At 48.1% G+C, this 16,535-nt stretch overlaps 7 protein-coding genes across 7 annotated transcripts; 2 read left to right on the top strand and 5 right to left on the bottom strand.

Moving 5' to 3' along the window:
- Positions 1-3: 3 nt before the first annotated feature.
- GL50803_0017541 (WD40 repeat protein) lies at positions 4-4,854 on the top strand (the record flags this gene model as incomplete). Its single annotated transcript, XM_001708795.1, has 1 exon — positions 4-4,854. The coding sequence occupies one exon, from the start codon at positions 4-6 to the stop codon at positions 4,852-4,854; it is 4,851 nt and encodes a 1,616-aa protein (XP_001708847.1).
- Positions 4,855-4,945: 91 nt separating this feature from the next.
- On the bottom strand, positions 4,946-6,355 carry GL50803_0017540 (ARID1 AT-rich interaction domain; the record flags this gene model as incomplete). The annotated part of the gene is made up of 1 exon (XM_001708796.1): positions 4,946-6,355. The coding sequence occupies one exon, from the start codon at positions 6,353-6,355 to the stop codon at positions 4,946-4,948; it is 1,410 nt and encodes a 469-aa protein (XP_001708848.1).
- A 74-nt stretch (positions 6,356-6,429) lies between these two features.
- Positions 6,430-7,953, bottom strand: GL50803_0014868 (uncharacterized protein; the record flags this gene model as incomplete). The annotated part of the gene is made up of 1 exon (XM_001708797.1): positions 6,430-7,953. One exon carries the CDS (start codon positions 7,951-7,953, stop codon positions 6,430-6,432), a length of 1,524 nt encoding a protein of 507 aa, XP_001708849.1.
- Positions 7,954-8,101: 148 nt separating this feature from the next.
- GL50803_0014869 (Ribosomal protein L24e) lies at positions 8,102-8,671 on the bottom strand (the record flags this gene model as incomplete). The annotated part of the gene is made up of 1 exon (XM_001708798.1): positions 8,102-8,671. One exon carries the CDS (start codon positions 8,669-8,671, stop codon positions 8,102-8,104), a length of 570 nt encoding a protein of 189 aa, XP_001708850.1.
- Positions 8,672-8,698: 27 nt separating this feature from the next.
- Positions 8,699-10,759, top strand: GL50803_0017539 (putative RNA helicase; the record flags this gene model as incomplete). Its single annotated transcript, XM_001708800.1, has 1 exon — positions 8,699-10,759. One exon carries the CDS (start codon positions 8,699-8,701, stop codon positions 10,757-10,759), a length of 2,061 nt encoding a protein of 686 aa, XP_001708852.1.
- Positions 10,760-10,909: 150 nt separating this feature from the next.
- On the bottom strand, positions 10,910-12,421 carry GL50803_00111973 (uncharacterized protein; the record flags this gene model as incomplete). Its single annotated transcript, XM_001708801.1, has 1 exon — positions 10,910-12,421. One exon carries the CDS (start codon positions 12,419-12,421, stop codon positions 10,910-10,912), a length of 1,512 nt encoding a protein of 503 aa, XP_001708853.1.
- Positions 12,422-12,511: 90 nt separating this feature from the next.
- On the bottom strand, positions 12,512-16,267 carry GL50803_0014872 (Ankyrin repeat protein 1; the record flags this gene model as incomplete). The annotated part of the gene is made up of 1 exon (XM_001708803.1): positions 12,512-16,267. One exon carries the CDS (start codon positions 16,265-16,267, stop codon positions 12,512-12,514), a length of 3,756 nt encoding a protein of 1,251 aa, XP_001708855.1.
- Positions 16,268-16,535: the final 268 nt, after the last annotated feature.

The following is a 16,535-nucleotide window of genomic DNA, read 5'->3' as shown; positions in this document are numbered from 1 at the left end:
AAAATGCAAGAATGGCAGTGCACCCATCCAGGGTGCGGCCTATACACACCGAATACGATCTCCTGCTATGATAGATATGCTATTTATGCATCAACAACCACAGTAGTTATATTAGACATTCCCTTCCGCCGACATATTTCTTCGTTTACAAGCAAATCGGGGATTTCAGCGATTGCATGCAACACCAAAGGAGTTCTCGCCGCTATTATGAGGTCAGGAGAGTGCACTTTTTTCCAGGTTCCCCATCTCACACACCCCATCAACACAGTACAGGTGGGCTTGAAGATATACGATGAAGACTATGCTAGCAGAAGTTCTAGCGTACCGTGCTTTGACGTTGCCGACTTTGCGGGAGCTGGTGACCGCTACCTGGTTCTCGTTTCTAGACTGCATGACATTTTGGGCATTCTGGACACAGAGACGAACAAGGTTGTACATGCATCACTCCCCGACTATTTGCACACCAATATCTTGCGAGCGGTGAAGTTTGAAAGTGCACAAGTAGGCATACAAACTCGAGACAATCCGAGTAGTGGTATTCTACTTGGCGGACTCCTTAGTGGACGCCTCTTCATGCTACAAAAAGGTGCAGAGGCTTTGTATGCAGCGATCTCATCAGATGATTATCAGGCATTGACTACTGACAAGCAGCGTTACAAGTTTCTCGGATTAGACCTGAAAGCAGACACGCAACTTCCTGTGGGATATAATGCATATCAGTTAGCTACTAATACCGGAGTCAAGCTAACCTCTAATAGTGCTGCCATGATCTATCTGACACCGGGTCTCTTGCAGTTTGGTGTTAACTACTCAAGCGCTCTATCGGTGGACGTTGACCCGTTTAATCAGAATTTCTCGCGTTTAGTATTAAGCGTGTATTCCTGCGGGACATTATTGCTGCATGATTTTGTTCCTGTTCCTACTCGCTTGACTGGTCGGCGCAAGATAGATGGAGTACGCTGCGCGTGCTTCCTTCGGCATAAGCCAGGGTTAATTGCGATTGGGTTTTCCTCTGGAATTATAAAGATCTGCAATATTAATGTACTTGCCAAAACCCTTGATGATACAGAGTGCACTGAGCTATCCGTCAATGAGGTGCATCACACAATTGTCGTATCCCGTGGGCTAGACATTCTCGCTCTCCGGTGTTCTGAGCCGTTACAAAAGGAGGGAGGAACCAATCTTTATAGCGACAACGACTTCCTCAGTATTGATTCATTCTTTCAGGGCTCTTCTTTAGATAGTGCACATTCCCCGACGTCTCCAACAAAGCGTGCTTCTATGACCATCACATATCTTGTTGGATGTACATCCACAGGATCTATCTTCTCGATTGATTGCAATCAATACACTATAAACCATAAAACGGATCCAAGCCACATAGAATCTATTCTGGATGTGTGCTACCACGAGGAGCTCACTAAGTTCTACATTTCACTGTCGGCTGATTGCACGGCAAAGCTTTGGCGGATAGACTCCACTGGAACATCTCTGGAGGGCCAGTTTGGCAGTATTGGAGGTAATCATATAACCAATATGGGTAAGAATGCGTCTATTAGCGAAGCCAGCATTACCACGGGATTAAAGGTTGATGGTGGAGCTGTCGATACATCGCGGTTTCTGGGGCCTCTAATCTGTGCTAGCTGGGACCCTCGCCCGGCGTCATGCCTTGCTCTGCTCTCTTCTCACAATGGAGCAAGTGCAATTGTGGATGTCTGGAGGGGCTCTATTTATGCGGTCTTGGAAACACACGCTGGCAGGGTCATCTCCAATGCATGGACTAACTCATATGGGTGCCTCTGTGCCACGTCAAGCTTAGATGGTAAGGCTCGGATTTACCCCTTTAACCGCTCTGTTCAGCTAGGGCTTTCCACCACTGGATTTACATCGGCTGACTTCACCAAGAATTACATAGAATTTGTATCTGGGAGGTTTCCACTTTACGGGCTTGCCTTTTCACCGTACTTCCCACTTCTGGCATGTGCTTCTGAAGATGGAAAGGTACATATCTATGATGTGGGGTACCTAAACATGGATGAGTCAGCTATACGCTTTCGTGCATCAGAGTTGAATCTGAAATTATCAAAGCTTGTTCCGGTGCCTCATCTAGGATCCTTCAAGGCACACGACAGCGGTTGCTTTAAGGTTGTATTTCATCCCCTTATTGCTGACATTTTGGCTACATCCTCCCATGATGGTACCATCAGAGTCTTCAGGCTATCCTTTGGTACACCCATCAGCACAGGACCCATCTTGTTGTCTGATGGCTCTTGCCCTGCAGACATTGTACCTGAATCAAAACGGAGCCAGACTTCACTACGCATATCAGCCATCAGTACTCTTAAGGGGCATACAAGTCGCGTACGGCCATTGAAGTTCCATCCAGAGTTGCCACACATTCTCTTCAGTGGATCATGGGATACAACAATCAGGGCATGGAATTGGCTTGCAGGCATTGAGCTGGCGTGCTTTTCTTTCAAGTCTGATGTCTATGGGATCTCTATTTCTCCATCTTATCCATTTGAAATGGTGGTGAGCTCACGAGACGTAACTATCCGCAGAATTCATATAAGGGGCATGGAATTGGGACAACGAGCTATGATGCATGCAACGCTTGGGGCTCTGTCCGCGTTTTTTGCACAGAACAGGGCGCAGCCTGGCAGTCGTGACTATACACTTGAGGATGTTGCCGAATATTTAACGGACGCCTCTAGCACCGAAGCTCAAGGCCTTATTTTAAACGCATATAATAGCATTTGTCGTATTGCAACAGAGGAACCGCTTCTCTATCACAATTTTAAGAAGTCATACTCTTCTACCAACGGGCCCGAGCTATCTCATGCTCTTGCCCTCCTTGCAGGGTCTGCAAGCAAAGAACGGGGAGAGCTGCTTGCAACAACATTGAATACGTCCAGCAAGGATGCTTCGGCATCTTCTGAACTCTTGCCAGTTCAGCTTTCTCCGAATAGGATTTTCGGGGCTATACTCTCTCTATTTTATCCTGTCGATGCAGGGATTCTTCAGCTAATGAAGCTCTTTGACTACTTGCTCTTTGCCTCAACTGATGTGTTCAGTCCCAAAAGGGTCGTAACTCATGAGCTAGCTCTGCAGGAATTTTTGGTGACAGATGGTATTGTGGCGACTGGCCCGGTTCTCCTTTGGGAGGCCCTGAATCTGGCCAAGCTTTGCATGAAAAGTTTGACATCTTCAAAGGCTCCTATTTATGAAACTGATCCCGGGTTCTCTAAAACAAAATATCAATTCTATGAATTTGTCCGGAAGCAGCCCACACTTAAGTCTGAAGCATACAAACACCAGTTTTTAATTGCCCTTAAGCTTTTCGTTGCATTGGGCGATGTCCCGTGCATGATGGAATTGTTTAAGTATTTGCGGGCAGATAAGTATCTGACTATGCTAATGCCTCTCTTGCCGACCCCTGAAGCACGCCAAGAGCTTGCCTCAACCATCACTGAGACCGTTGCCTCTACATCTCTGCAGGTAAGGATGAACCTAAAGGAAATGATTACGCCACTTATTGAGCTGATAATTCTGGGGCAAATTGTTCATACTCTCACGGGCAGCTACAGCCTTATTCGGCAGGCATGCTACGAGTGCTGTGTCAGCGGAGAAACGACCCTGGCCAAGATTATTGCATACAAAGTGGAGGACACGGATCTTTCGTTGCATCTACGCACTCTTATTATGTACCATACGGCTATGAACTTCTTAGCAAATGGAAAGTCTATTAAGGCTGCCCTTGAGCTCGTCGCTGAAAACAATGCCAAACTCGCGTGTAGAATCCTAGTACTTACGGGAGAAGCGTTTCCTGCTGCACTATTGACTCTTTCAGATCCACTACAGGGAGACTTTATGAGTATTTACGGTGCAGCAGAACTCGTTATCCAATCGAGCCTGGGCAGCGAGATGCTAGATCTTCTGCTGTCTGCTGCGCGTGGTCGCCAGGCAACCGCCAGGCCCGTTGATTGCTACGGCATTTACCTGCCAAGTTGGTTTTCTTTCATCCACGCTGGAAGGATATTGCGTGGATTGTATTACGTCAAAACCCTTCTTCTTGCAAAGACCTATTTTCCATATGATACAGCATCTGACCGAGATAGTGCAGATGCACTTGCAGATACCGAGCTGGTTGAGATTAATCTCTATGGAAAGAGTCCACGAGAACTGTTTCAGAGTGGATCAGGACTCTTGGATCCCCACTCTCTTTCTGTATACATTGGGCGAGCCTATAGACTAGCCTCACACCCCTCTGCTCCTTCTATCGTTCACGCCATAGAACATATCTTTGGAGCATTGACAGCTAAAATCAATGCATTCGTCCTGGCTGCTCTTAGGGACCCCAAGTGGGAGTTGCAGTCTATAGAGCTTGCTTGCCTCTACAACTTGATTCGGGGTTACCCTCTTAGTCCAGTTGAACTATCCACCCAAACAGCAGCCGTGCTCTCGTACTACCTTGGGGGAGTTGCTGCACTTCGAGTGGGACTATTTTCCGTTGCTCGCGATCTAATATGCTCGTGCAACAAGCTTCTGGAGAGGTACTCTGATGTACAGTTCGCTGTGTCTAACGTGATTTCAACGGATAGTCTTAACGAATATAAGGATATGGCGCTTTTCTGCGTTACCGGAAACGAAGCCTTGTGCAGCAATTCTGAGACTTTGAATGAGTGGAAGCGCCGCCGCCAAAGCTATCTAGATCATGGGGAGCACACGCCCGAGGTACTCCTGATAAGCAGAAGCAGTACTGTATCTGCCCTGCGCTGCATATTCAGTCCCTTTACAGGAAAGAGCATGGTGCTACCAGTTCTAACCCTTATGCCATCTGCAGATAACGTATAGATGTCTTTTTTCTCTGGCATGCTAGTCAGATACTAGTACAGTTAAACTAGATTATGAGGAGTCTGAGACTAAAATAAAATTCGCATATATGCTAATACCCAAAGTCGTTAATATGATCGTGCCAATCGGAGTAGTGCCCAATGTTAGAATGATCAGAATAATCTACGATAGCACCAGGTCCTTGGTCTATTGACAAGCTGGACTCATTAGAAGTCGTTTTTCTGAGAGGACTTGTTGCATGCAACTCAATGTGCTGGCGAGGGTATTCTGATGGCTCTTGGTGCATGCTTCCTGCGCTATTGTACGTCGTAAAGGGCTCATGCCTGTGTGTGATCATGGTATTAGATACGCTCCCTCCTTCTGCTACCTCGTGGCCTTCCCATTTTGATCTATCTACCAGCGTGGACTTTGCCTCTGGGTTGTAAACGGTAATGGATAGATCCTGAATGTTTCGGGATTTAACAACCTGCAGGGCAGTCTCAAGCAAGTGAGAGGGAATTTCATCTAACTGGAGACTGACTAGGGACATCGGAAGTAGGGAAGGATCAAACATGCTGGTCAAATTCCGCAGTGAACCTATCACCAAGAGCTCAACGGGCGGAAGTGAGTTCAAAAAGGTTACTATATTTTCGTCTGTAAAATTCTGATTCCTTATCTGCAATCTCCTCAACATGGACGGTCTGGCCAAGGCGGCATGATACTGAATTTGCTTTCCGGATGATTGAGTGGCAAGTTGAAGACGTTGAAAGTCATACGAGGATTGCGAAGGGTTGAACAATCCTTGATTCGGATTGAATTGTAATTTTGATAAATTATTGCTAGAAGATTGTTCGTTGGCATCGAACGAGGTATTAAGATTTGCCACAGAGGAATCATGTGGTCTGATCTCCGACTGCTTAACAAGCCAGTTATTTGATGCTGGGAATTGGGTAGAGGAGCTATTCTGAGGCTGAGTAGTAGTGGTAGTGCTGACTGTTACCGGAAAGCCTGGCAAAGGCTGACGATACAGCGCATCGTCGCTAGCAAACATGACACCGTCACCGACAGCATGTACCTGCTCTGCAAGAGATGGTGGAGAATGGACATTCTCGAGGACTCTATTCACTTGCGGAGTCAATGAGATGGGCGCAGAGATACTGGTAACTCCCCGGAGTGTGCTGCTCAGACCTGGATCAGCAAACTCCATTTGGGGAAACTCGTTGCAGAGTATCTCTTCGTATGGAAGAATATACGACTCATACTTGGTACGAAGAGTATACCCAGCATTGGTGACACTGGCTGGAAGACCCAGCTTCTTACCTATTTCCTTCCACTGTGTGACATTCTTGGCTCCTCCCCGGGCCTGCACAGCCCTGAACAGTTGATACATATCCAGCTGTCTATGGCCGACAATAGGTTGCCGGTAGCTGCGCCTGCAACTCCTCTGTAGCTCTTCAAGCCTTCGCTTAAATAATTCTGATACTGCGTCCTCGTTTAAGGCAGTGTATTGAGAGTAATTCATTTTTTAATCGCCGCTGCGAGGATGCACAGGCACTGCTCCGTAAAAACGTAGGACGCCGCTGCGCTACTACATATTTACTTCTTGCCCTTAGTCCCCTTCTTGCCTTTCTTGCCTTTTTTCCCTTTCTTTCCTTTACGCCGCTTGGCGTCTTCATCAAGGATTTTTTTATGCTCCTTGAATACAAGATAGTGTTCTGCAACGCGTTCTTTGGATAGGGTTGTTGGAAGAGTACATACAATAAGGCTTCGCTGCAGAAGAAGCCCGGGGCTCATCCATTGGAGCTCTGCATCTGTAAAAAGATTGTCCTTAAGATGAACTGTTGATAGATTTGCGCATGCAATGACCCCGTCCCCAAAGCTTGCATAGGAGTCTGGGAGCGCTTCGTAGATAGAGCAATTGGAAAGATCCAAGACCTGAAGCTGGATTAAAGGGCAGCCAATAGGCTCAAGGGGAACGTATACATCTTCGACTGGTGCTTCTACTATCGGAGGCTTAGCTTCCAGGCCCTCGTCACCCGTGTTTTCGACCTGAGTAACTGGTTGATCGGCAGCACTCTCAGGCTTCTCTGATTGTACTGATTCTTTTGATGCAGATGGTGGCAGGTTCCCCGATGCAGTATTGCATGGCTGGGCAGCAGTCAAGGAGGCCAGTGATGCCTCGTCTTGACTTAGGTCTATTGCTGCGCGACAAAGGCCTGCCCCTATCTCACCCAAACCAAACGCACCAAAGGGATTGCCTCTCAGTATCAGTGTGGGGATAAATTTGCAACTTTTCTCGACTAAGATGCTAAGAGAGGGGGCTAGTAATGGATCTATTCCGCAATATCCTAGATTCAATTCCCTCAGTGTGAAGAATTCGTTAAACACCTCGCTGATGGGCTTCTCGTGAGTAAGGAGCGCTTTCCCCTTCTTTCCCTTGCCGCCCTTTTTCCCTTTTTTTCCTTTCTTACCCTTCTTACCCTTTTTGGCTTCTGCCTCTGCCTTTAGTTTCTCCTGTTCTGCAAGATAGAGTGCTAGAGACTCTTCGATAGCTGCACTTGCTTGTTGCCGCGCCAGACTGGTACACTTCTCAATAGCTACCCCCAGGCGTGAAAGCACCGCAGAGTTCATGGGAGAATGCTCAAAACTTAGGGTCGAGAGAGCTGAATAAGGGAGTGCATGGAACAACGCTCCATATCCCTCTTCGGTAACGTTAGAATTAGATATCGTGAGATGCTTAAGAACTTTATTTCCAGGCAAAAGGGAAGACAGCGAGGTTAAGCCATCATTTCCAAGATTGGTGTTCCAAAAAGCAAGTCGCTGGATTTTTCCATAGACCTGCATAAACTGAACCAGGGGTAGTATGTGAGCCCCGTTGATGTCTAAGCCACTGAGCCCGAGAGTGGTGAACTCCTTTTCCTCTTCCAGCGCAGCTTTGATTTTGGCCAGCAGCTGGGACATCGGTGGAGACTCATTATTGGCTTTGCAGAACATGATATACTTCTTCTTGAGATTGCCCATCCACTTCTCAAAGTCACATGGGGCTCCTCGATCATCAAAATACTGCGGTGGTGGCGGTTCAGGCTTCTTCTTCGGCTTGACTGACTCTTTGGGAGGCATCAAGCCCAGTAGAAAGCCCAAGGAAAGAAGAAATTTTAAGATCCCAGATCAACGCCTGTGCCCAGAATCACCAACTCAGGCGCTATCAAGCACTATATAGAACTATATTATTGTGTTTACTCGGGTTTCTGTGTGATAAGAAGGGAAGTCATACCGGCTGTTTAACCTCGCTATCTACGACCGCCTTCAATCGCTCACGCGCCTCGATCTCCTTTTGGCGGAGAATAGGGCGATATGGACGCTCCTTGATCTTCTTCTTCATTCTCACCTTCTCCACCGCAGCCATCTGAAGCGGGTCTACCGAGTTGAAGTCCATTGTTGCGCTGAATCCATGCTTCTGGGCACTTTTAGTCGCGAGCATCTTAAGTGCGTGTTCACGCTTCCTGCTGTTGATATGACGCTTTGTCCTGGCGTATTGAATCTCCGTTACACGGTCTATCACATGCACGGCCTTCTCCCAAAGGTTACGATCATATTTAACGGCTCGGTTCCGTCTTCTCTCAAAGTCATACGTGGTGTCGGTGGCCATGTCCTTGTTGTGCAGTAAACGATACGTCTTTGTCCAGCGAACCTTTCTAGGGTTACGCTTCATCTTAAAATTCCTGTGGCACTTGCTTGTGCAGAAGCGGAAAACCCTGCTGTCATTTCTCACAAAGCATATCCCCTTGCCTGGGTACACCGGCTTGGAGCAGAATGAGCAATGCTCTATGCGAGGCATTGTTCCTGAATTATTTAAAGTATTTAAATGGTAGAGAAACACTCTCGGCCGGCTCTCCAGGAGCCTTGTCGAAAGAGACTGGAGGGTCAGGAGGCTTCTCCTCCCTCACTTCCTGTAGAGTTATATTTTACTTCCATCTTAAGCTCTATCATGAGCAACGATATAACCTTTATTCACGCAGAGACAGGTTCTGGAAAATCCACTCGGATTCCTCAACTCCTCAGTACTCATCTGGCCGATATTGTCAAAGTTCGAGGCAATCTAAGCAACTCGCCCCAATCATTGGTCGTTGTGGTCCAGCCCCGCCGCATTGCCGCCGTATCCTTAGCGCGGTACGTTGCTGCTATGATGGGTGAGAACCTGGGACACACTGTAGGATACGAGGTTCGACTCAGTCAGTGTCGGTCCCGGTACACTCGCATCTTGTACGTCACAGAAGGGATTCTACTCAATTGGGTGCGTCCAGGAGGTGCCTTCCTGTCCTCTATAGGGGTGTTGATACTTGACGAGGTCCATGAGCGATCAGTGTCTCTAGATCTTATATGTGGGTTGTTTGCAACACGCCCCAGTCTTTTTCAGCGCACAAAGCTTGTTCTCATGTCTGCCACTGCATGCTATAAGACTTTTCGTCGTTTCTTCGGAGGCCAGTCCATGCTGCGCGTACACATCCCAGGCAGATTACATCAAATACGCGTCAATTACATTGATAGCCTTAACAGTACCCTATTGGCCCCTGACCAATTCAGTGTTTTGGCTCGGCTTGTCAGGCACTTGCATGAGACCGAGCCGTTAACTGCTGGGGTACTTGTCTTCCTTCCTGGGCAAGCAGAAATCAACAAAGCTTTTAAGCTGATCACCAAAGAATTGGAGGACCCACGATTGTCTATGGACCAAGGATCTGTTGGCAGAGGCAGGGAATCGGTGGCCTTATTCAAGTTGCACTCATTTCTTCCACTGACAGAGCAAAATAGTTGTTTACACTTTAAAACCAATCTGCAAAAGCCTGTAGATTGCAAAAGGAAAATTGTCCTGGCAACAAACATAGCGGAAACATCGCTTACGATTCCGGGAATACGCATTGTCATTGATTTGGGGCTATCTCGCGTCTCCCGCTACTACCCAGCACTACACATGACGGCCTTGGAAACGTGCTTGTGCTCCCGTGAACAGGCTGATCAGCGAAAGGGCAGAGCGGGCCGTGAGGGGCCAGGTCAATGCTATAGGCTATACACAAGGAATATGTACCTTCAAATGCCTGCAGCGACTGAGGCAGAAATCTGCCGGGCTCGCAGTGAAAGCCTTTTACTGTGGTTGACTGCCAATGGATTTAAGCTCCGAACCTTTCCATTTCTTTCGCCACCTTCTCTATGCAACCTCGCGGCAGCCTATGATGAGCTCTATGCCCTCTCTATAGTCGATGCCAATGGTAATCTGACAGAAGCTGGTGCTCTGACGTTTGAGTTTTCGGTCATGTTTCAACACGGTCGCATGCTGGCAGAAGTCATTTTAGATGCCAGGCACAATAATGCATTGGCACTGAGTGTATACAAGGAGTTGATTGTCATCATCTCGTGCATTGAGACCTTCATTAACACAGACATTTCTATCCAGTGGAGCGCTAGTGAAAAAGCGATTGTACAGCCTCTTCGAAGTGACCACCTAGCATTTCTAGTCCTCTACAATTCCTATCTAAAAGCAGAATACAAGGCAGACTGGTGTCATGTACATGGCGTTCCCCACCACCTCATGCAGTACTGCAGCGATCTGGTGGAGCAGCTGTCTAGAGCTCTTCTTGCTCGGTGCCCAGAATTAGGTAGTTGCCCACCCCCACAGGATACTAGCTTGGTTGCTTTGGAGCTCAAACGGTATCTAAGACTTGGGTACGGCATTCATCGAGCGCGTCTCAATCAATATGGATCATACTCCATCGTTCATAGCTCTCACTCTGTTAGCGAACAGCCGAACCAGTTAGTACTCAGTCCAAAGAGCTTGCTGGCATACTCATTTCCCAATGAAATCATATTTACAATTGCTGTTAAAGCAGCAAACATAACGTTATATATTGCTACAGAATTAAGCGATATATAATATTAATTATCGCATGCCTGTTGCTATAAACAACGTAGTTTCATAATCAATATTAAACCACAGCAGTGAACAAGCACTGCTAGATTCATACTATCTCCACTAGAGACAGCTGTCTTAAGGCAAACGTGAGACTCCTGTAAGTGATAGATGTCAGGCAAAGTAGTGATTCTTCTCGATATCGGCGACGAAAAGCACCCTGTCCTCATCGCACAACTGAACAGGATTGACGCTAGCAAGATCAATGAAGTTCCCGTTCATGAGGCATACTCCTGGGTCAATGAGAATGCCGTTGACGAAAGGGAAGTACTTGTTTAGAACTAGATACTTCAGCAGGGGCTCGGACTCATGCATGCCTTCTCTATCCTCCTTAGTTATGGTGATATTAGCTAGCTCAGTGAGTTCCAAGTATGCACGGGCTTGGTCGTTGTTAAACCCATACGTGTGCTTTCTCAGTCGAGGTCGAGCAGAGAAGAGCACATTGCCTTCTGCACTAACCAACAGTTTAGAAGCAGAGGTGGAACTCTTACTGGCCGTCACAGAAAGTGCCCCCGTGAGGTTGACCGGTAGTGCAGCCGCCCCGATCCACGGTATGTGGGGAGCAGTGTCCTTGGAGGGGCTGACCGACAGAGCCAGAGTGACCCCGAGTCCAAGATCGCTAACACTGCTTAGTAGTCCGGCCTCCACAAGGGCCTCTGCAAGGCCGGGTATGTTTTGCGCCCTGATGGTGCTGTACGGGACAGTGAGACCGTCTGCCTTGAACTTGTCATACTTCGTATGCCAGATGTATAAGTAAGAGTTAAAAGACTCTCTGTCAAAGTAGAGCTCATAGTCCCTGTCGGTGTAGACTGCCTTTGGAGGAGGAGATGAAATTCCAACTGGATAGGAGAGTATAGGCGTAAAGCTTATTTCATCAGCAATCATTGTAAGCCCGCCTTGATTGGTTACAATTTTCTTGTCGATGACATTTATCCCGTTGATGTAGCGCTGGTCGGTGAAGTAGTCACGTAGCTGGTGAACTAACGGCAAGTTCAGCATCGACTGCTTTATCGACTTAAAGATGGTGTCCATAAGGAACTGCAGTACGGTGTCCTTTATTAAGGTCTCCAACGTGGGCGCCATGCCCTGGATGGCAGTTGCAAGGACAGATCCGCCTGTGTCGAGTCCGATGGCATCGATGTCGAGCCCAGACGAGTACACGACGTTCGATATCTCGGAGAGCCCAAAGTGGTAGGGACAGGTGGAGTCATCCCCGAGCCTCAGGGAGATGTCTGCCCCGAAGTCCTTGAGGGTGAAGGTGCAGTCGACGGTCCCGGTGATCCCGGTGATGGTTGCCTCGAGTCGCATCGAGAGCTGCATGAGTCCGTCCCGGGCCTCCATCTTGACAAAGTTGTTATCTTGCAAGTAGACCTTCATGGTTGAAACACGCACTGCGCGGGGCTTCACGTTGGAGAGGATAAACTTAAGGGTTCCGACGGTTATTTCTGGGATTTGGAAGGGAGACATCGCAGCAATGATATCAGGAATAATAGCATAACCTTTCTGACAAAACTTCTCCAATCCACGCTGGGTGAAGCGTACCCCCATTCCATGACTGGGTTCCTCAGTGAAGGGGGTTCTAGTATAACATGCCAAAGCCACGGAAACTAGCAGTAGCAATAGCATCTATACGGGTTGGTGTAACTATTTTTGGAATGGCTGAATAACAAAGACTTTTCATCTTGAAACAGTTACATCACTTCATTCACTAAAAGCTTAAATAGGCCTCCACGGGGCATCTTTTTTCAAACTAAGTTCGTTGAGCACATTGTAGAGCTCAGTATAGCCGCGTTTGAAGGCAATAGACATAGGAGTGTTTCCTTTATTATCCTTTAAGTGGCCCTCGTAGGGGAACAGTAGCTTGACTATATCTGTATGTCCGTTGATTGCAGCACTCATGATAGCACACCACCCGTTCTCCATCTGGATACCGGCCTCCTTGTGGACCAAGAGATTCACAACTTCAATGTACCCGCACCTGCTGGCGAGCATAAGAGCCGTCCAGCCCTTGTTGGTGTGTAGCCCTGATTCCTTCTCGCGGAGAATCTCAACTATAGAGATATTATTCATGAGCGCCGCAATTATTAAAGCTGTCCATCCATCAGAGTCTTGGAGTCCGCTCTCTAGGTCAGAAAGCTCTGAAACAATCCGGCTACAAGCTGACCTAGTAGCTATCATCATTGCTGTTCGCTGCATGCTTCCCCTTAACTTAGCTTCTCTGGGCGCCAATAGATGAACGATATCTACCTTATTCTGCTGTGCGGCTATCATAAGCGCGGAGGTCCCCTCGTTATCCTGTGCTCCAGCTTCTGCATCAATGAGCAGATTGACAATCTCCATGTGGTTAAAGTTAACCGCAGTCATCAGGGCAGTTCGTCCGACCTTGTTCTTGATGCCTTTTTCATAACTACTAAGGAGTGTTGCAAACGGAAGTGAGCCAGTGTATGCTGCAAGGATGAGCGCTGTGTTTCCCATGTTGTTTTGCAACCTACATTCGTGAGGGACGAGCTCAGTAGCCACCTCGTATCTGTTGTACTTCGCGCACAACATCAGAGCAGTCCACTTATCGCGCGTTTGGATGCAACGCTCCTTTTCTGCTAGCATTAATGCAGCATCGAGACCGCCGTATATGCACGCAATCATGAGCGCGGTGTGTCCAGATCGCATAGTTAGCCCTCCCTCTGAATCTAGTAACTTTCCTACAGCATCCACATTGTTATACTTGGCTGCAAACATTAGGGCCGTAGATCCATCGTTGGCTTGGCGCCCTGCCTCAGACAGATCTGAAATCCTCTTTGATGTCCCCATATCTGCCCCTTTCTTGCGTTTCGCTTTTCCAGTGGGCGTCTGGTCCTGCTGTTCTTGGGAAGACCATTCTCCTGCACACAACTTGCGCATCAGATCAGTAGATGTGTCTGAAATGGTTAGGTCCGGCTCCTTGTGATCTAGAATTTCGTCCTGGCAGTATGCAGGGTTCTCCGGATACTGGGCAAGTAGACGCCGGCCTTCCTCATAAGTGTAGGGGATATCTAGATACTGCCTCTCTTCGGAGAGTACATCGGTTGCATACATAGATGGGTCACGGTTGAGTGTGTCATAAAGAGCCTCGCCAGGGATCTTCGGCCCTGTCGTTGAGTGTACATGCGACTTCTTAGCCTCAAGCGATCGATCGTGAAGCGTCTTGACAAGTGTCTTACGTAGATCATCCATAAGATTGCTTTCCTGTTTCAGCATATGTAGGGGGCGGCGAACGAGCTTCGTGACCGATCGAGGTCTCGAGAGTCTATTCAGCTGCTGGTCCTTATCGGTGGCAGAAGAGTCCTCAACGACGTCCTTGTACGGTTGCTCTATAGTAACTAGCGTTTTGTCACTCTCGAAGCGATTAACGGGTCGAACATAGAATTGAGGAGGGGTGACCCCCTGGGTGGGGGACTTGGTGTACCCGGTGGACTTGACGTCACGTAGGCTGCGTGGAGTGTATGGAGACTTGTTAGCTTGCCGCTGCCGGATGCTTGCTTCAATTGTAGATTTCGTTAACTGGTCTTGCTGCCAATTTGTCAGGTTAGTGGCTGAAAATGAGGCAGAGAGGCTCTGGTTCTTTGTTCGAGACACTCTAGACTGTACATTTGAAGCTCGAATGCTGCTTGTGGCTGTGCTCTCTGCTAACGCCCTAGTCAGGGATGGAGAGGTAGGTGACCTGCTACGGCTACGAGATGTTGTTCGGTCACGGTAAACAGACGATTTCGTTGAGGAGCTAGTCACAGACTTCGTTGCAGGGATAGCACTTTTCTCTGGATCTATGGTAGATGATAACAATGTTGAGTGAGCGTAGCCATTAGATTCCAAACTGTTGCCGTCGTGGGGAGGCTCGTCGTCGCATGTTTCAGGACTAAGGTGTGTTGTTGTAGTATCAACCGAAGGGGATAAATCTGATTTTGTGCCCGTACGGTAGGAGCTAGCGTTGCGCAGGTCGTACGGCATCATGTTGTTCCCAATACCGCTGTCAACCTTGCTGGCGACATGCTTATAGGACTTCTTCCCTGGTAGGTCGTCTATATAAGTGCTCTTGACATGGGGGAAGGAGTCCTTTCCAACATCTGTGGTAATCCCAACAGGGCCCGTGGAGAGGGAAGAGGCCGTGGTGGATCCCATACTCCTTGTTCCATGGGCAGAATAGTTAGAGCTCGATCGTGACTTGGACTTTACGGGATTATATGGGCTCTCGTTTTGTATATCTGGAATCCGGTTGTCTTGGAGCGCGGCAATAAAGTCTGAATTAAAGGGCATTTTGGCTGCTTTTGCAGATTTTGGGTATCTATTGACCTGGGAGCGTCTAGAGGCCTCTCCCTGGGCGATTCTAGAGGGAGTGTCAACCTTAGATGCACGGCTGGTGCGCTCTACACTAGATGCCCGTATGCTGGCAGCGCGCATGCTCGCCACATGGTCCTGGAATAGCTGTGATTTAGTGTTATGCAGGTAATTGTCGTAGTTAGAATAGTTTCCCCCACCAATCCCGGATCGCGTGGTACCAAGGATGCTGTGGGGTGACGATGAACGAGCTGACAGGGCACGCGAACCCGATCTTGTCTGTGATAAGGATCGGGTAGGTGTCGTGAGCGCATTCGCAACATCCTCTTGTGCGGTAATGTTCGGCTTGGGCGTGGCGCTCTTTAAGTTATTGTACTTCTTGAGACAGTGACTACATATTTCATCGGGATCGTGCTCGCACTGAACAGTGTCTTGGAAGCCACGGGTGCTTAGAGAGAGATCGTTGGGGTTGTAGGTGCCTGTTACCGAGGGCATCGTGTATCCCATTGTAGCCAAACCAGGATTAGAGTGCGACAGCTCGCGCAAGCTCTTCATCCTCGAAGTCAGTGGATTGACAGTCGAGTCCAGTGTACCATTGTCCGTCAGAATTTGGTGGAGATAGCTAGAAACATCGTCATGTCTGTTCGCAGTGGCTACCTGAATCGCAGCCCGCATATCGTGGGGCAATTTCTGTGTGCGGTAATTTCCATTCGGCGGTAATATTTGCTTTACGATTTCTAATTGGCCGGCACTGGCAGCCACCGAAAGAACTCCACGCCCAGCTGTGTCGATGGAATCCCCCATGGCAGGGAACAGAACATTGAAGGCATTGACAGAGCCGACAGCTGCAGCAACCATAATCGCCGTTCCTCCGTCGCGCAGTCGAAGATCCTGCTCGAGTGGAAGCAAAATTCTGCAACATTCGTCGGAATCGTACATAGCCGCAGCCATAAGCGCCGTATATCCGTGTTTATTGCGCATGCCGTACTCTAGCTGCGCAAGGAGAGAGACTATCTCTGGCTCATTGCGGCCCGCGGCCAGAATCAAGGCCGTATTTCCCTCGTTGTTTGTCACGCGGTGAAAGTTGCTCATATTGTACATTATGCGCTCCATATCCTTGTCATCGATGGCTTTGAACCACTCCTCAACACTGCGCAGCTCCATCAAGCACTGGGAAGAGATGAAATTTTCTGCGCATAATTTATTTTGCCTCCCAAAAATTGTAAATTTAAGTATAATTGCAATATAATTTAAGCCACGAAGTCAAATTTCGGAAATTCCATAGAACCACTAGTCTGGGATTTTCCGGATTTCACGGATTAGCTGCTGATAACTGCTGGGGAGAACCCATCCTAAGCTACTGAGATGTTAATCAGATAAACAGTATATAATTTTGAACCAGTAGACCTTTACATTACAGGGCCTTCCTAAA

This window comes from Giardia intestinalis, chromosome 5, assembly GCF_000002435.2.
Source record: "Giardia intestinalis strain WB C6 chromosome 5, whole genome shotgun sequence".
In the NCBI taxonomy this organism is placed as follows: Eukaryota; Fornicata; order Diplomonadida; family Hexamitidae; genus Giardia; species Giardia duodenalis.
The sequence above is the reverse complement of the archived record's forward strand: the minus strand, read 5'-3'. Positions and strand labels throughout refer to the sequence as shown.